Consider the following 23,472-nt stretch of genomic DNA (forward strand, 5'->3'; position numbering starts at 1 on the left):
TTAAGATAACTGTGGTACCAGGGGTACCTAAAAATTCAAACAAGAAGAGAGAAAAAAGGAATCAGAACACCAAGAAATGAAGCTCGATTCCTTTGCAACAATACCAAAAGATTTATTCCAACTCCAAATTCTTCCTTTAATTTCCAGCATCAAGTTTTGGATCCCCCACGTTTTCCCTTCAAATCTGCTCTCGTTACGTCGTTTCCAAAGAAGCCACACCGTGCAAATCCAGACCGCCTTGAGCATGTTACCGCTCTTCTTTCCTTTCCCAAGATGAATGAACCAATTGTAGTGCTGCTCCAGCTTCATGGGTCTCGCTGAAGAGATACCAATCCACTTCTGGATCTCATCCCACACTTGTTGAACTTTATGACAGTGCAGGAACAAGTGGTTTGCTGTCTCTTCACTAGCCACACACCCATTACACCAAGACTCCTCAACATTCACTGCCACGTTTCTCTTAATCAAATTATCGCACGTCGCTAACCTGTTTCTCAGACATCTCCAAGCGTGGACTTTGGCCTTATGAGGGATGGGCGACTTCCACACCGTTGCCAGAAGATCTACTGGAGTGTTTGTTGTGGGCTCTTCAGTTATTGTAGTTGCAATAATTTGATACGCAGATTTTGTCGAGAATTCTCCATCTTTAGTCGCCTTCCAAGTCCACTTATCCTTCTTACCTGCACAAGGAACAAAAACAGACAAGTACTCGCTCAAGGACTCGATCGCCCCCCTCTCCCTCTCAAACAGCTCCCTACGCCAAAGAAACTCCCACTCCCATTTACCCTCAACCCACCTGCCCGACTCCCCGATGGACGCCTCCTTATTACCACATAACTGGAACAATCTAGGGAAGACAAAACGTAACGGTTTTTGTCCCACCCACCTGTCTCCCCAGAACTTGGTATCAAACCCATCACCCATTAGACGTGATAGGTTTTGAACAAACCAATTCTCGGACGACCCCCCACAGCCTTCAACAATCTTTGGCCACCATCCCCCCTTCGGATGCCTCTTCCCCAACCTCAACCTACCCTCCTCCCCCCACTCCACCTCCCCAAAAATAGATCTCACCACCCTTGCCCACAGAGACTCCCTTTCTTGAAGGTACCTCCAAACCCATTTCACCACCAAGACTCGATTAAACTCCTCTAAATTTCTAAAGCCCAACCCACCTTCATCAAATTTAGAACAAAGATCACTCCATTTAATCCAAGCCAAAGACTTCGATTCACCATTCCCTCCCCATAAAAACTTGACAAAGATAGAATTGACACGTCTCACAATGGTTTTAGGCATGAGAGAGAAGGAGAGCTGATAGATAGGAATGGCTTGCAACACCGCTTTAACCAAGGTAATACGACCAGCTAAGGACAAATTCCTCACCTTCCAGTCTACAACTTTCTATTTGATTTTATCGGCAATGTTATTCCAATCACCGACGCTATTGCTTCGGCCACCTATTTTGATACCAAGATACTTGAAAGGCAATGAGCCAACTTTGCATTCCAGAATATCAGTCATCCTCCTTACCTTCGCCTCCTCGACCCCCACTCCAATCAAATTGCTTTTTTCGTAATTCACCTTCAACCCCGAAACAAACTGGAAAAGATGAAGAATATTCTTGACAACAGCTGCGTTCCTCTCACTACCATTAAGGATAAATATTGTGTCATCGGCGTATTGAAGATGAGAAATCAACACATTCTCGCTCCCCACTTCGGCAGGGAATAACAATTGCTTTGACGTTGCTTTCTGAATCAGCGAATGGAGTCCTTCAGCTGCAATAAGGAATAAAAAAGGAGACATCGGATCTCCTTGGCGTAGACCTCTTTCCATCGAAAACTCCCCCGACGGCGATCCGTTGACCAACACATTTGCCGACGCGGAAGAGAGACAGCCATTAATCCACTTCCTCCACTGAGGATCGAAGTTAAGTAATTCCATCATGGCGTCAATGAAATCCCATTCGATCGAGTCATAGGCCTTTGCAAAATCAATCTTGAAAAAGATTCTGCCGAGCCTTTTCTTTTTTGCCTCATTAATCAGTTCGTTCAGTATAACTACACCATCAAGAATGAATCTTCCACAAATGAAGGCGCTCTGATTGTCGGAAATGATTGAGCCCATGACTTCTTTCAATCTCCTTGCGAGGATCTTGGCAATAATCTTATAAAGGCTGCTGATCAACGAGATGGGTCTGAACTCTTCAATTGACCCTGCTTCTTGCTTTTTTGGTATGAGAACCACGAACGAAGTGTTACACCCTCTTGGAATTTTACCATTAGCATGGAATTCCGCCATCACCTGGACGAGGTCTCCTTTGATAGTGTCCCAAGAGGCCTTCCAGAATGTGAAATTAAATCCGTCCGGCCCCGGACTTTTGTTCCCGTCGCTGTTCCAGATTGCTTCTTTGATCTCTTTTTCCTCGAAGGGTCGGATGAGCCATCTACTATCATTGTCATCTAATTTTCTTTCCATGAAATCTGAAGGAAAACGTGGCAGATTCCTTTGTCTTTTCTTGAAGAACTGTTGAAAATGCTCCTTAACTTTGCTCTTGACTATCTCCGGCTCTGAAATCCATTGATTGTTGAAGGAAAGCCCTGAGAAATCAATCATCTTCCTTCGGCCCGTAATCACTCGATGAAAGAAACTCGTATTGAGGTCTCCTTCCCGAAGCCATTTTCCGTTTGTTTTCTGATGTAGCAAGCTTATCTTGTTTTTCATCTGTAGAAAGATATTGGCTTTAATTTCATTCCTTCTGATTATTTCCGACTCTTCTAACCCGAGCGTATCATCCAAAGCATCCAACTGCGAGAGTTCATCTTTAAGATTTTGGATCCTATGTTCGATGTTGCCAAAAGAGGTCAAGTTTCATTCCTTCAAAGCTCCCTTCAACTTCTTAAGTTTTTCTTTTACTACAAAACTCCTCCATCCATTAACCTTTGTCTCCCCCCACACTTTTTCCACCAGCTGCGCGAACTCTGGATGGGAAGTCCACGCATTGATGAAGCGAAATGGCCTCGGACCCCAATCCGTTGATTTGGTTGTGAGAATTATTGGGCAATGATCCGACACTAATCTTTGTATCCCCCGACTGCTGGTTGAAGCCCACACTCTAAGCCACTTCTCATTGACAAGAAACCTGTCCAATTTGCTCTTACAGGCTCCACTTGGCTGATACCAAGTATACTTCCTCCCTTGGGTACGAATCTCCATCAACCCACCCTCTGTAATAAAATTGTCAAAGTTCCTAATTTCTGCTGAAATGTTCATCTCCCCACATCCCATTCTCTCATCCGGTTTCCTTATGGCATTGAAGTCGCCCAACACACACACACACAAACATCCTCATTCTGTTCAACAATCAAACCAATCACCTCCCAAAGTGCTGCCTTCTCACCCGAATTTGCAGGTCCATAAACATTAATGAAACAGTTTTTAATATTACCTTGTTTCCAAACTCCGTTGACGATCACCGCTCCTGGTACATTCCAAGTGCTTGATGCCTCAAAAACCTCTCTATTCCACACACTGGCAATTCCTCCCGATCTTCCGTCGGCCATCCGGACAGCGAAATCGACGCTATTCGATCCCCACCAAGCTTTGCATACATCTTCCTTGAAGCACTCCATCTTAGTTTCCTATAAAAAGCACAAATCGATATTCTGAGCTTTGATGATATCCCTCACATCTTTTTGTTTCACACTGCTTCCCAGGCCTCTAATATTGTAAGACACTATATTCATGGATTCACGATTTGTTCATCTCCCAGCTTTTGAACCTCACTGGCCTTCTCCCTTTGTGCTTCGATTTGTTCAACAATCACTTCCTCCGGCAATTCGGTTGTCAGACCCAATTGTTTCCCCAATTTCCAAATTTCGCATCCTTCGGTTTTGTTGAGAAGATCGGTCTTTTGAGGCGCCTCGTCTCGTTCTTTGTCTCTTCTAGCGATCAACTCGCCTTGTTCCCCTTCATCTTGAGCGATTTGAGAGATGAAATCCTTCCATCCACTTTTTTCACTTTCTCTTACACAAGCCTTTTTCTTCTTCTTGTTTCTCCCTGCACCTTTCTTCCTCGGTTGAATGTCCTCTCCCCTGTTTCGCATCGAGCTCTCGACCACCCCGGAAGAGGCAAGAACTGTTGAACTGGACTCCAGCGACCCGGAGACCCAATTCGCGTCATTCCTTTGTGCAGAGACGGCGGATTTCCTTCCTGAATTTAGAGCTTCCTCCCTCGGATCCAAAGTTGCGGTAATTGCGGCCACTGAAACAGACAGCCGGCCTTGACTTGTTTGTTGGTTGTCATCGTGCCTTGTGGTCCCCTCTTCTTGGACGTGGATAATGGGTTGCTGCGAGATTGATGGATTATTGCAAGGCCCAAGATCATTCCCATCATTCACGTGGTTTGGGAAGTCACAATATTCTTTATGGACTCCCACTTGTTTTAGAACCTTTATGACCCCACAAGGATTCCCCATCTGCGTGAAAAGCTCCCCCAAAGCACCAGAATTATTATTCAATTGCATCCTCCTCTGAGACCCTACTTCCACCCACCCGACATTACCATCCTCGTTTTGGAGTACCCCAGCCACGCTTAGCTCAGGAATCGAAGATGTCTTCTCCTGGGTGACTGAAATATCTTTTTCATGATTGCTTTGTTCCTCTCCGTAACCGATGCATGCCTCCGCCGGTGCCTGAGAATCCGCATCCGACGACCAGTCGGACTCGGTTCCTGATTCCTCAAACACCTGGGATATCTCCAACTCCGATCTCCTCAAGTCGTGCAATTCTTGGATCCTGATTCTAAAGCAGGCTCCTTCGATTCTACACTCCATTACTCTGTCAACCGGTGCTAGCCCTGTAGAGATTTGGATAAGGGCCTCATCCAATTTCTCTTTTTGCTTTGTTTTTTCGTTGATCTTAAGAACCATTCCAAAACAAGCACTTGCGGTTTCGAAAAACCTAGGACACCATGCGTGGAGCGGGACTCCGCTCCATTTGGTCCAAACCACGCGTTGCTGCCCTACATCCACATACTTCCAAGGACGGTACCATTGGAACCAGAAGTCACGCCATTCGTCGAGCTCCTGTAACGCCTTCTCCACCGTAATCTCTCCGTTCTTTTGAATAAGCACGAGATTACCCCCCATGGTTGTCACTTTGAGTTTGCCAGCACACTCGCAATTAATCTCTTCTCTAATATCATCCCAGCAAAAGTCAGACTTGATAAACCCAGAGTATGTTCCTTCCAACCACGACTTTTCCGCTTCCGAAGGTTGGAACTGCAGCAATTTCGTTACATGTGTATCCATACCTTTGTTTCCCACCAAGGCGTCCTTAAAAGTGGTTCCCGTCGTTCGTTTGTTATCTGAAATGATCCCGCTTTTTTTATACTTCGGGTTAGCCTCAAACTTCGTCTCCTGCCTTAGATCGCTTGCCACCTCCTTTTCTCTTTCGAATCTCGGTTTATAAACTCTCAGTTTATAACTCCCAATCCAAAGAGAATTAAGCTTTGCAAGAAGGCTCTCTTGGTCATCAACTCTTTCGAACCTAACAAAGCCAAAAGGCTTACCCTTTAGGTCGAATTTTCTCGGACAATATACCTCGACTGGTTTCCGTACTGTACCAAACTTTCTTCTCAGGAAATCCACGCTACAATCTTTAGGGAGATTATTGAAGAAGAAGGTAGTCATTCCATCCCTTCGTTTTGCCAAAACCTCGCCTCTGTCATGATTCCGACGTCCATCAGCGCCATTCCTCCCAGCAGCTCTCCATGCATGAAGGTTAAGGTTCCTAGGATTTGGGGAATTTTGATGCCTCACCGGAATACGCTCGGGACGGGACCAACCTACCCCTCTCTTCCTCACCACTCTCCACTCACTCTCCATTTCTACATAATATGTCACTTATATATATGTAGACTAATTTTCTATTTTATGTATATGCTTTTATTATATCACTTATATACCCAACGCCCAACTAAGTATATTGTTTGAAAGAATGTTTTGAATGATTATACATATGATTTAATATAACAAAATTTGTTACTAACTTAATATTCCCTCCGTCCCACTTCAAATGTCTCAAAACTATATGACAATAACAATTTTGAGACATTTTTGAAATGAGACGGAGAGAATATTACACAAGTGTATATACTTATAAATTTTATTAGTACTTGTATCATCTCTGCTTATTTATAATTTTAAGATACTTTAGCAATTTAAAATATATATTTTGACCTTCTAATATACTACTCCCTCCGTCCGCAATATCGTTTCCACATTTGCCATTTCGGTCCGTCCGCGATATCGTTTCCACTTCCATTTATAGAAGTAGGGTCCACAATCTTCCACTCACAACAATTGTGGGACCCAAACTCCACTCACTACATTTCCACTACTATCCACCACTTTTCTTAAAACCCGTGCCGTCCACAATGTGGAAATGATATTGCGGACGGAGGGAGATAAATATAGGGAGAGGTTCTTGAAAGAACCACTAAATAAAACAAAAACGGAGAATCATTTTTAGTCATTCGATCATCAAGATTTACGGTGGATGCATCATCTTGTTGGATGAATGTAGATTCTGGGTTCGAATCCTGATGAAGGGAGCATTTTTTTATATATTTTTTTGAGTGCATTAATTTTAACAGCGAATGCATTAATTTTTACAGTGAATGCATTAAATTTGATGGTTCTCACGTTCTCACAAATAATGTAGTTCTCTCTAGAACCACACCCTCTATATATATATATATATATATATATATATATATAGGGGGCCGCTCCAATGAGACCCCCTAATTTTAGTGGGATCTAGGGCACGATCTGGTGCGTTTATTTTATCAATCCTATGGCTGATATTGTATCTGGAGGGTGATTTTTTTTCGCAGGGTTCGAATCCTGGAGGGAGCAGAATATTTTAAATTTTGTTATTCATCAGTATATACTGCATTGTTCATCAGTATATACGGCCTTGTTCATCAGTATATATGTCTTATTCATTACGAATTTTTTTTTTAAAAAAATTCATCAGTATATACATCTTATTCATTAGATATACGTTTTGTTCATTTGTATTATATGCCTTATTCATTGTACTCATGTTACACGAAAAATAGGGGGTCTCACTGGAGCGCGTCCCTATATATATAGGGACGCGCTCCAGTGAGACCCCCTATTTTTCGTGTAACATGAGTACAATGAATAAGGCATATAATACAAATGAACAAAACGTATATCTAATGAACAAGATGTATATACTGATGAAAAATAAATTTTAAAAAATTCGTAATGAATAAAACATATATACTGATGAACATGGCCGTATATACTGATGAACAACGCAGTATATACTGATGAATAACAAAATTTAAAATATTCTGCTCCCTCCAGGATTCGAACCCTGCGAAAAAAAATCACCCTCTAGATACAATATCAGCCATAGGATTGACAAAATAAACGCACCAGATCATGTCCTAGATCTCACTAAAATTAGGGGGTCTCATTGGAGCGGCCCCCTATATATATATTGATTTTACCTATCTCGCTATGAGATGAGAAATTCTTATGTATTTACTTTTTATAATTATGATAAATTCATTTATATTCATGATATATATAAACACATGCGTTACTAAATTTATAATTTATACGTGCATGTATGAATAAAAAGGTTAAAATCCCAATTTGTGTGAATTTACATTCGAGTAACAAAGACACCAAAAAAAATATCGTGACATAATAATGCTTTGTAAATTTGAAAAATGAAGGAAAATCTAAAATAAAATGAAGAAATTGAAAAGAAAAGAAAATTCCACTCAAAAGCTTTTATGTATAAAGGATAAACACATGCAAGTAGATGCATAATATCAAATTATCATAATTAGTAATCACTGCTCACAAACCACGCTCCCTCCGCCGCCGCCGTCTTCCGCCGCAAGCAAATCAGCAACAATGGACGAGTCTTGGCGAATGAGGATAGGAATGCCCACACCTCCGTCGCCGCCGCCCATACTCCAGCGGCCGAGCCACCATCTCCGGCAACCCGCCTCCGACGACCACTTAAACCCGGAAGACTTCAGCGACGTCTTCGGCGGGCCACCTCGAACGATTCTCTCCCGCCAGTTCTCCTCCGGCTTCCCGCGATCGTCGTCGTCGTCCTCCTCCACGAGCTACTTCTACGAGGAGATTTTCCGGCCGCCGGAGAAGGCGCCGCCGCCGCCGGGGAGGAGGAGCGGGCGGAGCTTGCCGGAGTTCAGGATCCCGGGCCATCAGAAACGAGAGAAAACCGGTTTTTACAGCGATATTTTTGGGAGGGATGATGAGAGGGTCGTGAGGTCGAGATCAAGATCAAAAACGAGCTCTTCGTCGGTGCTCAGCTCGGAGGAGCTCAGCCCTCTCCGGCCGGCCTTCTCCTTCGACGGCGGCGGCGGCGACGACGTCTCGTCTTTCGCTCCGAAACTCAGGTATTTTTCATTCCTTTCCTTCTATATGCTATTAGCGCTGATTCTGCCTCTTTTTACACAAGATTAGGTGCTAATTTCAACCTAATTTTGAAAGATCATATAATTGGAAGAAATCAGGGTTTAAGTTCGATCATAGGTGATGGAAATTAGCTGAACTGAAACTGAAATTTCAATTCATTCTAGGCCAATTAATGTGAGGACTACGTGGAATTCGACAAGAATGGGGCATGAAGATCAGCTAAGGCAGCAAAACATGATGCCGCCATTTTCAAGCATTCCTCACTCTCACAATGGCCCAGACAATCTGAGGAGCTTCCCCTTCGGATTAAGTCGAAGGAACGCCTCTCCGGAGACGATCAGCCTTGAGCCGGTTTCAAACGGCAGCTTCAGAGTGTCTGCAGATGACATGGAGCTCAACAACTCACCATCATCTGCAGTTTCCTCGGTTTGCCACCGTGAGGCCGAGGAGGATGAAGCCATGAGCTCCTATGTGATTGAGATCAACTCCGAGAACAGGGAAGGGACTTGTGAATCCAACGGTGTGGATGAGGCCATAGCCTGGGCCAAGGAGAAGTCTCAAACACATTATTCCGAGTGTGAGGCAGAGAAAACTACACAAGGTTTGTGTCAGTTTTTCTCTTCTTGCTTCTTGCTTCTTTCTTAACTCTGTCCATTGATGTTGGTTGTGTCTTTTTGCAGATCTGTTGAATGGACATCAGGTTTCTGAGGGACATACAGACAGTTTTGGATCATTGGTAATGTTGTCCTAACATCCAAGAAATCGAACATTTTGTATCGTCTTGGATCATCATGTGGTTTGTTCTTCGTTGCAGTCTACTGCTTATGGTTGTGAACGCCTTTTCTGTTGTTGGTTTGCAGGATAATCAGCAGGTCAAGTGGGAAATAGTAGAAGACGAACAACAACTTGAATGCACGGTATAAAGCTTTATTTCCAAATTGCATTGTAACATATGTGATCACACATGCCTTTCTCATCATAGTTGAGGCCTTCAACTTTCAAGAATTGTTTCTGGAATCATACATTGCATCTTTAAGAACTGAACTCCGTTGGATAATGACGTTGTGATCTCATAGCTCAAGTTTGGATCGCGTATGTAGTAACCTAATCCATCGTTTGGGCTTGTGATAGTCAACTACTATCTTCAAACCAAAGCAGGTGCAAACAGAAATTGAGGTTCTGGATGAGAAGATCAGGTTATGGTCAACTGGCAAGGAAGCTGACATTCGACTGCTGCTATCTTCCTTGCATCATGTGAGATAATTTTCATATATACTCCACTTTGTAATGCAAAATTCCTTGTTTATGGTTAAAGAAATCTAGATTATGCAAATAACAAATACATACTCTCTTTGCCACTCAGATCTTATGGCCTAATAGTGGTTGGCTACCGGTGCCCTTGGCAAATATAATCGAATCCTCTCAAGTGAAGAAATCGTATCAGAAGGCCCGGCTGTGCCTGCACCCGGACAAGCTCCAACAAAGAGGTGCGACGCCCCAACAGAAGTACATTGCAGATAAAGCCTTTTCGATACTTCAGGTCAGTTTTGAACATTGCACAAGTTGAAGAATTGGCCAAGACTCTTGTCTTAACTTGTGATGTTGTTTGTAGGATGCTTGGGCTGCATTCATCTCTCTAGATGTGTTCTAAACAAAGGAAAACAAGTGTTAATTTTTCGACGGGACATCGATGAATACAGGAGGAATATGAGACTGAGTAGATATGTGAAGAGTGTGTTGTGATTCAGTGTGTTGTTTTTGGTAAATGCAAGAAAGTAGTTTTGAGTTGTTTATAATAGTAGCAAATTCACTTTATATTCTTCTGAAAATATGATTTTTAGTTCTGTGCACAATGAGTTTACTGCAACAGAGAGCAGATTACTTACTCTTTCAATTTTGAATGCACTTTTAAAAATTATTCTAATCTTTATTTGTTTGGATAAATAAATTTTAGGAAACAGCATAACAATTAACTTGAACCTAAAACCAGTTTCAAACCTTTGGTTTAAGACATTAACTAGTATACCATATTTCCTTTGACTTGTTTATTTTTAGAGTGCATTACATTATATTTCTATTTAGAAGACAAATGTTTCAAATATACAACAAAGATAACACATATTGATTGCCTTCACATTAGTTACAAAAGGCTCAGCAATCTCCAAGACTGGAAAATGAAATTCTCATTTGACCTCTATTCAAAAACCGTAATTATCGCAAAAACAGGGAGAAAAGAAAAAAAGCAAACCACTAACTGCTTCAAACTTTACAATGGCATACACCCTTTTCATTATAAGAGGAGATAATTTCAATTGGAAGACATTTTTATTCGGAGCATGGTAATGAAATGCCGGCGGGGGGCAACGATCAATCGAATTAACACTTGTCTGGTGCAACCAAAAATAGAATAGAGAAAAATGTCCTAGACAACTGCGACATGATCAAAATCATATTGTATAGTTGTTCTACTTTGTTCTGGTGATGACTATATGCGTTAGTTCTACAAGTGCCCGCCTCGACCTCTGCACAACCTCGTCCTCGTTTTCTGGAAGGGCGTCGATTGCAGCTGATGCAAGCCTAGCATGCTTTGCTGCTAGCTCTCTCGCTCTCTGAATTCCACTACTCTTTGATAGAATTTCTAGAGCCTAAAGAGATAGAGAGAGAGAACATGAAACTCGATAGTCGATATCTTTGCTTCTTTTGTTATTTTAAAGGGCAGATGATCAAGTGAAAAAGCAAACTTACCCGGTCCACATTTGAGGACTTCTCAAATCCTTGATCGACTATCTTCCGTAGCTCAGGATATTCCTCAATAGCGAACAATATAGGAGCAGTAACAATCCCCTAGAAAAATTATTTGAAAATTTTGGCATGTCATCATGAAGTAACTATTCGGGCAATCGAGTTAAGTTGAAACGAAATGGAGATACTTACGTGGCGAATGTCGGACAAGGATCCCTTCCCAAGGGAAGCTGATGTGCCAGTGAAATCAAGAACATCATCAATTATCTGAAATGCCAACCCCTGCAAACAAGATTTCATGATAGAACTATCAAAAAGTAACACATAACATACTTTCCATTGGGAGAAAAGACAGCCTGTAGTCCAGTCAAAACACACAAACATACTCTCCCAATTTCATTGTACATACAAGCAAGAAAGAGAACAGGAAAAAATACAAACCAAGTTCTTGCCGTACTCATAAGCCAAATTTGAAACTTCTGCCGTTTGTCCAGCAATAAGGGCAATAGACTTACAACTATTGCATATTAGTGACGCAGTTTTGTAGTATGTCTTTTCCATATAGTACTCCATGCTGCCAAAAGCAACCGCGCAATATTTTAGGAAGAACGGGCAAAAGATAAGAGAAGCGTGAGAAAGGAACAGTAATTTATATCATGTGATCTCATTCCGCAAGTTACCAAGACGTAAGGGAACAGCCAAACGAAATAAAAGAAGCTGTAAGCCCAGCTAGCAGTATACCTGCAGCGCTGCTCAGATGTAGTAGTCATTTGCATGGTCTCACCAGTGACCAGATGTTCCACGACTTGAGCGATGAGTGTGACAACCTGTAACAATAACAAGAAACATAAATGATATTACGAGTGTGATTCTTAAGCATGTGTATGATTGGTCTTTCATAATGTCACATGTGTGTAGAGAAATGCTTATCCTCAACCGGCAAAAGCTTAAAGGGTACCTCTGTGTTTTTCAAGGAAGCAAGAGCCACACAAGCTCTAGATAGCAGGAAATCTCCAGCCAACACAGCTAACTGCAATTTAAACAAAAAAGACACAACTCAATAGACAAATAAGCTAACTCAAAAGGTAAAAGTCAAACCATCACAACGAATTAGGTAGAAAGGAAAAACCAGTAGTATTAAGATGATCTTTAGTTAAAAATCAAGCTCCTTTACACATTTTCCTTATTGTCGGTTAAGATCGAGTTATTAAAGAGGGAAATCAAAAAAGGATAGAAATCACGTACCTTATTTCCCATCACATAGTTCAAAGAGCCAATACCCCGCCTTGTATCAGCATCATCCAACACATCATCATGGAGGAGGCTAGCAACCTATTATATTACAGGGATATTATTAAACAAAGATACAACCTTCCAATATGTACAGAATAATTAAAATAAGAAAAGGCATCCCACAAACACAGAATAGTAACATTGCGAGAAGGTAAGATCCCATAAAGCTGCAGAATAAGAAGTAGAAGAAGGGTTACAAATTAATGTGATAATTACAAGAATAAACCCAATTCCCCAATGTGGTTCAGTAGCATCATACAAAAAGCAAGGTAAGTACAAATCCAATAATAATATCATAAATTTTTATCACTAGTAAGTAGCAACTTAACTATGACAAGTCTACAAACAGACGGACACAATTTTCCACTCATTCTTCACACAATTTTGGCACAATTAATTTTATAACTGAAAACCCATTTGAATGTCCAAGAATGAGATATGAAGTGAAGCATTTTGTAAACAGGTTACTACAAAGAGCTGGAGTCACTAACATGGATCATCTCTGTAATCTCAGCAACGCACTGTTGTCTTGTACGCAACTCTGTGGACAAAGTATTGACTGCAACCTCAGATGTTTGCCTTGCGATTGGTAAGTCTAGAGCTGTTGCCATCAATAAAAGGACCTGCATAAGTAATCAATTCCCAAAATTAGAAATCATTCCGTGTCGCTAGTAATCTTAAATTTATACTCATATAAAAAGCAAATGGGCCAGCACAAGTCGATCAAATATAGAATGCTTCATTTTTCGCAGCGGTGTAACAAGTGGGGGCACATAACACAGATAGAAAGGAAAGTCTTACAGTGGGTCTGAATCTTTTCCCTTCAACTCCAAATTTGAAAAAATACTCCGCGGCAGAGGCAAGCTTGGGAACCTGTATGAGAAGAAATAAGTGTGAATTACCTTCATTACATATCTATCTGTTGGAAAACAGTATCAACGTACATGTCATACCTCCGCAACTACCATAGACCTCAAGCGATCCGCAAGAATCGACAGTTCATCAGCAACAAGAGAAAACGGGTCTAGTTGCTCCTGCCATACAATTAAGAAGGTTGGCCACACAATAGAGCGCATCTAGACCAGCTGGCAACCATATACAAAGACATGAAAAGTGATTGCAGTTTAATCATGTTATCTGCAATCACTATTATTTCAAGGCAATTGGAACATCATCACAATTTGATTATCAAAAATGGGCAAATGGAACAAGAATTGCACTGACCTCAACTGCAGAGCTGCTCTGAAGGTGAACCTGTTGCCCAACCGTACTAATGGCATTTGACACCCAAGAATAAATAACTCTGCAACCCAAAACCTACTAATAAACAGTAACAAAGCAAATATAATACAATGTAAAGGTACTAAATATGTCAAGAGCAGCGAAATATATGGTGGTTGCATAAGCATCGCCATTTAACAGTTAAACAAAATGCACCAAGGCTAGAGAGCTGAAGAGAGCAACATAATTTCTCAGATTAAAAATGGAATCAGAGAATAAGTCAGGTTCCACCATCTATTAAAAGATCACTGTAGCAAAATTTAATTTTTCATCATGAGACAAGCTTGTGTAACCCATACGCCAGCTCAATTTAGTGGAAAACCCATTTACACCCACCAACTGTTCGATCAATTTCCAAAAAAAGGGAATAGTGATACCCTTCACTAACAACCGCGAATTTCAAAAGCTAGCCCAAAAACAATTAACTTCCACTTAAGCAAACGACGCCACAAGCACAAAAATAGCACGCGAATTCACCTCTCGAGAAGACTGAATAGGATTGCGAAAGTGGGAGGAATGCTCGAGCTGCAACGGCGCGCTGCCGCTACACCCCAAAGACGAGTAGACCCATCGACGACGGGCGTAGCCCGACCTCGCCAACCGGGCGAGCCCTCTCACCGAAATCATCTCCGAATCTCCAACTAGGTCAACGGTCCTTCAATTATGTTGGATCGGAACAGTGGTGAAGGGGCAATTTATTGATCGGTGATCGGTGATGAAGAAATCATAAGCCGACATTAATTTCTGCTCAAGAAATTACGCGAAATGGCAGACGGCTACTTGCTCCCAAACCCCAAACCCATGACCTATCTAAGGTAAGTTATGTGTTTCCATGGCAGCCATGAAATTATTGGGCTTGAAGTCGGCCCAATTTGGAAAAAGCCCAATCCATATAGATTAGCCCATTAATAAAGTGGGCTTTCATATCTTGAGATTGGACCCATGACAAATACAGTGTTGGATTTTACAAACTTTGAGTTTAGAGTGGAGATGTAAATGAATAAAGCTACTGGCAAATTACTCGTGACTCGATTCGAAAAAAGTTTATTTCGAACTCAATTCAATAATAAATGAGTTGAGCTCGAACCCGATTTCAAGCTCGATAATTTTATCGAGCCGAACTTGAACCTGATAGCATTTGGTTCGTTGAGCTTTCGAACATGTTCGAATCATCACACTTCGATTCAATTGAATATATTCCTCGATGTATTAAATATATAAAGTATGTTGTATAAGATGTTAGTATTTTTCCCCATTAAGATTGATTATCCTCACAAGTAAGACATTAAGAAGCCAAAGCTTGGTTTCTTTATTATCTTTTCTTAGGGAAAAATTCAATCTCGAATAATATCATATTTTCTATGTCCATAAAAAATAGTCTTAGATGAGAATACTACGAATTTTAATCAAAATATTTGAATGTATTATAAGTGGAGAAGGAATAATGATAATTAATTGTATTGTGAGTGAAGAAAGAAGCTCATCATATGATAGAAAGTTTATAAAAATGAAAATGAACTAATCTTTATATATATAAAGAGCAAAGTAAATGTAAATAAGTTTAATTGCAAGGACATAATTGGAATTGAAAAATTAATTAAGTTAAAATTGTTACCTATAAAACCGCCGACAATCAATTTTTGCAAAACTGCCGACCATTTTTTTTTTATGTACACAATTTAGAATTAATACCTTTCATTTCTTACTATGTAAACTAGATCACAATAAGCAAAAGCATTAAAAGCAAAACATATCATTTGTTTAATGTTTTATCAGTATATTTAATCTTTATATATATAAAGAGCAAAGTAAATGTAAATAAGTTTAATTGCAAGGACATAATTGGAATTGAAAATTTAATTAAGTTAAAATTGTTACCTATAAAACCGCCGACAATCAATTTTTGCAAAACTGCCGACCATTTTTTTTATGTACACAATTTAGAATTAATACCTTTCATTTCTTACTATGTAAACTAGATCACAATAAGCAAAAGCATTAAAAGCAAAACATATAATTTGTTTAATGTTTTATCAGTATATTTAATAATTTATTATCTCTCTACTTTTCCTTTTCAAGAGATGTGTTTAAACGTTTTTATTTTTATTTGCCCTTTTTCTGATTTTTTGACATTTGGTTTTTTATATTTTGTATTTGTATTATTTTATGTTAATTTTTTAATAAGAGAAACGAATTTTAAATTAAAATGTATCATGATGTCACTACTATAAAAATTTGTAAATTACATAATTATATTTTATTTTTAAGCATTAAATTATACAATTGCCACATAATAAAAGGTAGTGACAGTGGATCAATTTTTTGAATTGATTATTAATTTGTTCAAACACAAAATATAGAATTATTATAGGTTAAGAGAATAATTTGTACGTAAATTGAGCTATAAAATTAAAATTAACCACTTTCTACCCATGCCACATTGATTTTTTTAATTTAATCTATTCTTTCCTCTCTCTCTCTCTCTTGCATATTTGCTTTCTTCTTATTTTAGTATATTTTATCCTATATGCAATTAAACTAAAAGATTATGAAAATTTAAGTTCAAAATAGTAAAATTAGAATCTTTTAAAATTTCAACATAATTATTTGAATAATTAAATACATTTTTATCTTTCTACAAATATAAATGGAACAATTACTTTGTTTGCATGTATTAAACAACCTCAACGAGTTATATTATATGCATATATTATAAAATATCTCTTACTTTAATAAAAGAAGAAAAGTGAATCATTTTTTAACTTTTTGGAAATTTCTTAAATATTTAAATTTTCAAAATAACTTTTTATTTTTTTATATTTTCCTTATATATACCTGATTTGACTATTAATTACTATAATTTTGAATTCGAAAGTATAGTTGTTAATCTGGTTTACATCATTAGCAACTTATTGTGATACTATATCTATATATAAACAAATATTATATTTTTGCATAAATTACATTGATTACATTAAAGTATTAGATAAATTTGTAAATAATAAATTTGATATTAAAATTATTGTTTTTTAGGTTATACTAATAATTACTCTCTGCTCCCACAAAAACAATCTATTTTTGCCATTTAAGGATGTCCACAAAAATTAGTCTCATTACAGTTTTGGAAAGTTTGCATCACACGATGGATTTGATGGATCTTTTTCTTCACCCACAATATAATTAATTATCATTATTTACATTACTTTTGAAGTGTGATCCTTTATTCATTCACAATACACTAACAATTATTATTAAAATTTGTATCATCTTTTTTTGTAAACGAACAAAATATAAAATATATACATAATTTATGCGTGTCTAAGAGCACTCCCAGCAGATCACCTAAATGCATCACTAACTCTAAATTTAGGCTAAAACAATTGAAAATGAGATAAAAAATGCATCCAGCAGATCCCCTAAATTGGATGGGGCCCACAAAAAATTTTACACCCATCTAAATTCAATCTTAAATTTACACCCACCCTAAATTTATTTTAAGCTTATAATTAGTAGGGCCCACACATAATTATTATTTTTATGTAGAAAATAGGATATCTGGTGTATGCATTTATAAAATCGAGATCCTAAAATTAAATAGAGAAGCTTTAGGGAGGAATATAGGAGCATAATTTTGGAATTTCTGCTGGGAGTGCTCTAAGATCATAGTCACCGCGCATAGCGCGGGAGATACACTAGTTTTTATGGAAGTCACGGAAGAGCAAAAATGTTGCTATTATGTAGCATCTTAAGGGCGTGTTTGATTTGTTGGGTGAGATATAGCAATATTAATTAAGTCCGGTTACATAAGCTAAATAAACAAAGATTAATTAGTATTGATAGTGTGTTTGACTCGTAAGAATAATTACCGCGTTTAAGCAATTTTTTGTTTGGTACCCAATGTTAAAAATTAGATAACAATTACCTCACCCATTATATCCCCAAAATAATTTCGTAATGGCTGAAGTACCCCCATGAGTATTTTGTGTCTTTGTGTGTGTGTGTGTGAGAGAGAGGGGCCACTGGTTCATACTGGGCATTTGGCACTCACGCGTCACGCCAGCTTATTTTGCTCATAACCAGAAGGAGATAAAAGCAAAGGAGAGGAGTTTTGGGGTGAATGACTGGACTGGACGGCCAGCGCCAGATCTGGAAAAGGGGAGGCCGGGCTTTGGGTTGTGCTGCTGTCAACGAGGGGGCCACGATGTAGGCTGTTGTCGTTGACCGGAGAGGAAGAGATGTTGAAGGAGAGAGAAGTGATGGTGCGGCGTCGGCTGTGCCGGCGTGACAGAGAACGAGACCCGAGATATGAGGGAGTATCAGGGGAGAGAAATGTTGAGGGAGAAAAGGAAGGGCGGCGGCAGGTGCCGAGAGAGGGGGGAGGAGGATTAATCATACCGATTGATTATGGTTTGTTTTTTTTTCAGCAAAACCATTTGTAAAACTAAATTTTTTCATGAGTATTTTAGTTCCAACATTATTCTTTGCAAGGATATGATTCTCCTTCCCCACGCACGCAGATTGGTAGATTTAGATAGGCTACCTTGCAGAAGCTTTTGCTTTTACACTTGCAAGTAATTACACGATGAATTCTGTATTAAAAATTGAGGGCAATTAAGGCAAAGCCAAATTTAATATGGATCACTGTTCAAAATTGGTAAAGGTAACCGAGGGGGGGTGTCGGATTCATAAACCAGAAGCTACAGTGTTTTTACCTCGGGCCGCGCCTTATTTGCGGGCCATCCGCGAAATGTATCGGGATACCAAACAGGCGGTATAGCCTGTATAAAATACTAACATTATTGGAATAGAGTTTTTCACTTTTGGACACCATTTCTTAAAATCTTAAACAATAAACTCTTCTACATACATAGCATCAATCTTGCTTTATTAAAAAACCAAAAAGAAAATAAAAATGTCTCAATTATTGATTGAAAATCCATGTCAATCTCTAAATAACAAACTATAAAGTTATTCTGAAGATATTTTAGGAAAATAAAATCAGTTGCAGTTACCTGTCACACACAATACATAAGCCTCTTCAATCACATATTTATAAACATCAAATATGATATGGTAATGTGTTACACAAGCAAATCAAATACTTCAAAGAGGAGAACTACCACAATTCTGCACTGGTTGTTTCCTTATATTTGTCTAATGATACAAGATCAAAACATACCAAATAATACAAGTAAACCCTAACATGCAAGTAATTATACTAGGTCCAATTTACCGAGACGACGTTCAACTACGGTGTTGAGACGACTGCACCTGCAAAAAGATTAACGGGATGATGCACGACACAACAATGATTATGTAGACGAGGCAATGATATACTTACCGTTGTTATTCGCTTCCTCTTTTACTTCATCGCCCGTTTTCCATACGATATCTTTCAACCCAGTGGAAAGGTTCTTGTAGAACTGCATAAGGAGAAGAAAAGAGAGCTTATCATGTGACTCTATTTCAGTTTCAATAGATTGTAACAAATTGAATTCCTAAGAACTAATAGGGTTATCACCCTGCAACTAGAATTATTGTTTGTGAACTTGGTCCTCTTTCGTCTTTCTAGAAGATTCGATAGTTGCAGACAAAATCTCATGAGATCGTCTAAGACACCACGCGTAGCTTTCCTATGATAAGTTGAATGTAAGAATACCTTGTGGAATTCCAACGTATCTCCTCCGGCCTTGCGAAGCTCTACCATGTGAAGTGATGGAGCCACTTCAAAAATCTGCAAGAGGCATTACAAAATGTTACACAAACACATCTCTTTCTCACACACACAAAATGCTTGCTCTTCTTCTAGCAAGATAACATGTGATATGGAGTATATTTTGGTTCAACTTCAATGTAGGCCTTAACGGCCGTGTAATTGAGAGAGGAGTCGAGAAGATCTGTAGGTAAAAATACCTCTGTCGCGATGGACAAGTGACCCTTCCGCCCGGATTTCTCCCCATAGAGTTTCATCTAAATGGAATGACAAACAAATAGGGGTTCAGAGGATTGAAATGATACAGAACTCCTGAACAAAAAATGAATCTTTTTCCATGAATGAGGATTTTAATATATATTTTTGGGAAATCAGAATAATGTATGAAGCTTAATCATAAGAGAGGGACATTTAATGCACAGATCAAACCTTGTAGTTGTTCTTCTTCACATCAAACCCCATAGGCCCGGCAGCTTTCTCAATTTTTGATATAATCTCATTGGCAGGGCATTTAGATGTAAATCGCGTTTCTCGCTTCACAAGACCCTAGAGTCGGAGAAGATGTGAAGCGCGTTATTTAATTTTTTCAAATTCTCACTTATTACCAGTCGATCGAACTACATAGTCAGCGTACCATTTGCTTTTCAAAGAGGGAACTGAGATTGAGACCCTGTGAGGTGGAGATGAGCTCAAAGGCATTCATAGTCACTGGTGCGGCTGGGGGCCTTTCGTCCCGCCTCTCCACAACGAGGTTTGGAGAGTCCTGATCGCAAAATTCAACTTTACCAGTGAGTGGCGAAATATCATAATTCGTGTGAAAGAAAAAACTGGTAGCCAAACTAAAAATTCATACCGCTGATTCATTAAAGATAGAATTGATATCGTCGAGGGTGACTTCCTCTTGTTCAAAAACAGGTGACTTGAATCCTTTCTTGAACCACTCATTCGCGAGGAGTTCACTGATCGTGATACGCTGCATCACGTAGCAAATGAAGCTTACAGAGTTATGTCTGGATAATAAAAAGTAGCTAGGCCATTGTTTTACAATAAAGCTGCAAGAAAAAAAATTCTTTGACTAGAGAGGAGTGAGCATACAGTGGAAGGGTTGGGATCCAGAATTCTTTTGATTAGTTTCTTTGCACTCGAGGAAAACCATGAAGGGCACGTGAAGTCCGCCTTGAATATCTGCAACGAAGTTAAACCGCAAGCTCAACAAACATTGTCAAGATAGCACGTAGTGTTCATGCTTTTTAGCATCAACTATTTTTGTGTTTAAAACCTCACTCCATACCGCCCTTCTCTTTAATAATTTCATCACGAATTCCAGGGCGAATATCATGAAATACGGCATATACCTTTTTGTACAATGCCATAAGATTCGATTCTTCAAAGGGCAGATATCCAGCCATGAGTACGAAAAGTATAACACCACAAGACCATAGGTCTGCCTTGGCTCCGTCGTAGCCCTTATTGTTGATCACCTGTGAAACGAGGGAGACAAAAGCAGTTATTCAGAAAACAGAACTATTCTTCAAGAAACAAGAAAACAGCACCGATTGAGCTGAAAAATGGTTGCATACCTCTGGAGCAACATAATTTGGCGTCCCACATGTCGTGTGAAGCAATCCATCTTCCTAATAAAGGATCAAGAAAATGAATTACTATATCATATTCATTGTCTAGTATGCAAAGTTCAAACAGTAGAGGTATGTTTCTCCGACGTCCAGAGATAACACGGAATAGAGGAAATATTTCATCTAAATTATGAAAATGCTCCCTGAAGGAAAAAGGAACAACTCATAGTACCCGAACTTGCTGTGGTAGGGCGCTTAAACCAAAGTCGGAAACTTTGAGAACACCATTGGCATCAAGCAGCAAATTCTCCGGCTATAAACCAAGAAAGGAATACAATAAACAATGAGCTTTTCATATTCAATAAAATTGGACAAGTCGGGTTACATGGAGCTAAAGAAGACGAAGAGGAAATGACGTGCTCACCTTAAGATCCCTGTGATAAACACCCCTGCTGTGGCAATAATCAACCGCATTGATAAGCTGCTGGAAATATTTCCTTGCTTCGTCTTCTTTCAGCCTGCCTCGACTAGCCTGCCAACAAGAAAGCAACAATAAATTGCACTTCTTACATATCACGTTTGATCTAACCTCATGAATCTATTCTTTGAGAGTGAAGATTAGTGAGACATACAATTTTGTCGAAGAGTTCACCACCGGTGACAAATTCCATGACAATGTATATCTTCGTCTTGCTGGCCATAACCTACAGGAGAAGCCCATCAATAAGCATGCATCTCAAGATCATAGCTCACGAAGTCCACAACACACTATGAAAAACTGAAACTAGGTTAAAGATACTCGACTCGACCTCATACATCCGGATGACATTGGGATGCCTTATCAATTTCATGGTTGAAATTTCGCGCTTGATCTGCAAGGCGAGGATAAGTGTTGGAACGATATAAATGCACATATCAAATCAAAGTTCCCAAAAATCTTTACATAATAATTCTAGATAAATCTAGTAAAATATATCAAGCATATTCTGATCATTAGATGGTGGATCGACTCCAAAATGTGCAGATTCCATATATATATATATGTCAAACTCAACTCAATTAGCTAGCATACTATTCCAACTCTCCAACACATAGGATTGTCTTAAAAGTGATAGGAAATTTTTTTCATAAAACTTTAGCCCCACAACTACTCAAGGTCACAAAAAGATCAGATATCACACCCCACATAGAGGTTTTTGTTTGGAAAGAGAAAGGACTGATCAAAGAAATTGTGAACTAGAAAAGTCAACCCAAAATTTAGTGCAAAAAATTAAAAGTGTCTACACAAAGGAAACCACACAAACATCACATATGTCAGTTGATCAGATGAAAAGGGCTGGAAAGATTTTGAATAAAAGTAACAAAACAATAATAATCCAATCCAAACAGCACCTGGCCAATCATCTTATGTTTGAGAACCTTCTCCTTATCAAGAATCTTGATCGCCACATTCTCACCTGTCTCCAGATTCCTAGCAAACTTAACTTTCGCAAAAGTCCCCTCTCCCAAAGTCCTCCCCAATTCATATCTCCCCACGCGCGTCCGGCTACTACTGCCGCCGCCGCCACCAGCGCTTGATCTCGATGCCATCACCATCTCGACAGCCCTTATCCGTATCTATATGTATATGTATTGAATCAATCCCAAAATTCCCTCTTTTTGGATAAACCTTCCTTTTTTTCCTTCACCTACCTAATACAGATTATACATATTCCATCCATCTTCCCCTCTCTCTACACAATAGAAGTTCCTTTTTGGGATTCCTGAATCTCAACCCCACTATAACCTCTTCTTCTTACAAGGTTGCCACACCTGAGACTTCCCCACATTCATCTTCACTCCAAAAACAAAAATTAGAACGAAAAAAAAAAAAAATCCAAACTTTCACACAAGAAATAACAAATCAGATCAAGATTGTAGCTTTAATGTAAGAGCACGCGGAAATCCTTCTACAAACATAAGTGAATAATGTAAACGCCATTAGAGATCGTTGAATACTAAAAAGGAGAAAAAGATATGGGCCAAAAACGGAAAAAAATAATCCAAAATGGCAAGAATCGACCAAACCAAGTTGATGTAATCGTCTTCACATATTAATTACGGAAGCGTGGGGCTGGGAAGTGTCGGATCATTAGGGCTTAATAAATGCGATAATTAGATTAGGGATTAGCGCGATGAGAGCTTAGGCGTCGGCTAAAACAATTGATTGAACGTAACAATAATATGGTTTACTGATTAAATAAATTAATCCAAAAATAACTTTTTTGCTGTTTCGATGTGATACGAGGAAGAGTATACAACTGAGGAAGGTGATGTGCGAGGTGTAGGCATAAGATACGGTGGGGTGCACGGGTAATTATGGTGAACCCTGAGAC

At 39.1% G+C, this 23,472-nt stretch overlaps 4 protein-coding genes across 8 annotated transcripts; 1 reads left to right on the forward strand and 3 right to left on the reverse strand.

Annotated features, from left to right (window-relative positions):
* On the reverse strand, positions 1-3,635 carry LOC131024792 (uncharacterized). The gene is made up of 5 exons (XM_057954328.1): positions 3,452-3,635; positions 2,944-3,230; positions 1,534-2,811; positions 220-1,404; positions 1-27 (listed from the first exon to the last, which is right to left on the reverse strand). Exons 1-5 carry the CDS (start codon positions 3,633-3,635, stop codon positions 1-3), a joined length of 2,961 nt encoding a protein of 986 aa, XP_057810311.1.
* Positions 3,636-7,809: 4,174 nt separating this feature from the next.
* Positions 7,810-10,347, forward strand: LOC130985167 (uncharacterized). 3 transcript variants are annotated; one of them, XM_057907982.1, is made up of 7 exons: positions 7,810-8,475; positions 8,659-9,095; positions 9,175-9,230; positions 9,355-9,411; positions 9,626-9,748; positions 9,858-10,034; positions 10,107-10,347. In XM_057907982.1, the coding sequence occupies exons 1-7, from the start codon at positions 7,964-7,966 to the stop codon at positions 10,143-10,145; spliced, it is 1,401 nt and encodes a 466-aa protein (XP_057763965.1). In that variant the 5' UTR covers positions 7,810-7,963; the 3' UTR covers positions 10,146-10,347. The 3 variants fall into 3 exon arrangements, with proteins under 3 accessions (XP_057763965.1, XP_057763966.1, XP_057763967.1); XM_057907983.1 differs by having other exon boundaries at positions 9,650-9,748; XM_057907984.1 differs by having other exon boundaries at positions 9,653-9,748.
* Positions 10,348-10,800: 453 nt separating this feature from the next.
* On the reverse strand, positions 10,801-14,676 carry LOC130985168 (solanesyl diphosphate synthase 3, chloroplastic/mitochondrial). 2 transcript variants are annotated; one of them, XM_057907985.1, is made up of 12 exons: positions 14,288-14,676; positions 13,754-13,846; positions 13,483-13,563; positions 13,331-13,402; positions 13,021-13,152; positions 12,482-12,568; positions 12,195-12,266; positions 11,978-12,063; positions 11,678-11,810; positions 11,429-11,518; positions 11,240-11,338; positions 10,801-11,139 (listed from the first exon to the last, which is right to left on the reverse strand). In XM_057907985.1, the coding sequence occupies exons 1-12, from the start codon at positions 14,435-14,437 to the stop codon at positions 10,960-10,962; spliced, it is 1,275 nt and encodes a 424-aa protein (XP_057763968.1). In that variant the 5' UTR covers positions 14,438-14,676; the 3' UTR covers positions 10,801-10,959. The 2 variants fall into 2 exon arrangements, with proteins under 2 accessions (XP_057763968.1, XP_057763969.1); XM_057907986.1 differs by lacking the exon at positions 14,288-14,676 and having other exon boundaries at positions 13,483-13,614; positions 13,754-13,830.
* A 4,163-nt stretch (positions 14,677-18,839) lies between these two features.
* Positions 18,840-23,472, reverse strand: LOC130985169 (CBL-interacting serine/threonine-protein kinase 23). 2 transcript variants are annotated; one of them, XM_057907988.1, is made up of 15 exons: positions 22,490-23,472; positions 21,907-21,969; positions 21,730-21,801; positions 21,522-21,629; positions 21,330-21,410; positions 21,104-21,157; positions 20,879-21,004; positions 20,619-20,708; positions 20,377-20,496; positions 20,158-20,286; positions 19,953-20,069; positions 19,724-19,780; positions 19,470-19,544; positions 19,152-19,233; positions 18,840-19,081 (listed from the first exon to the last, which is right to left on the reverse strand). In XM_057907988.1, the coding sequence occupies exons 1-15, from the start codon at positions 22,691-22,693 to the stop codon at positions 19,059-19,061; spliced, it is 1,401 nt and encodes a 466-aa protein (XP_057763971.1). In that variant the 5' UTR covers positions 22,694-23,472; the 3' UTR covers positions 18,840-19,058. The 2 variants fall into 2 exon arrangements, with proteins under 2 accessions (XP_057763971.1, XP_057763970.1); XM_057907987.1 differs by having other exon boundaries at positions 18,840-19,233.

The sequence above is a fragment of the Salvia miltiorrhiza genome, chromosome 5 (genome assembly GCF_028751815.1).
Source record: "Salvia miltiorrhiza cultivar Shanhuang (shh) chromosome 5, IMPLAD_Smil_shh, whole genome shotgun sequence".
NCBI lineage: Eukaryota > Viridiplantae > Streptophyta > Magnoliopsida > Lamiales > Lamiaceae > Salvia > Salvia miltiorrhiza.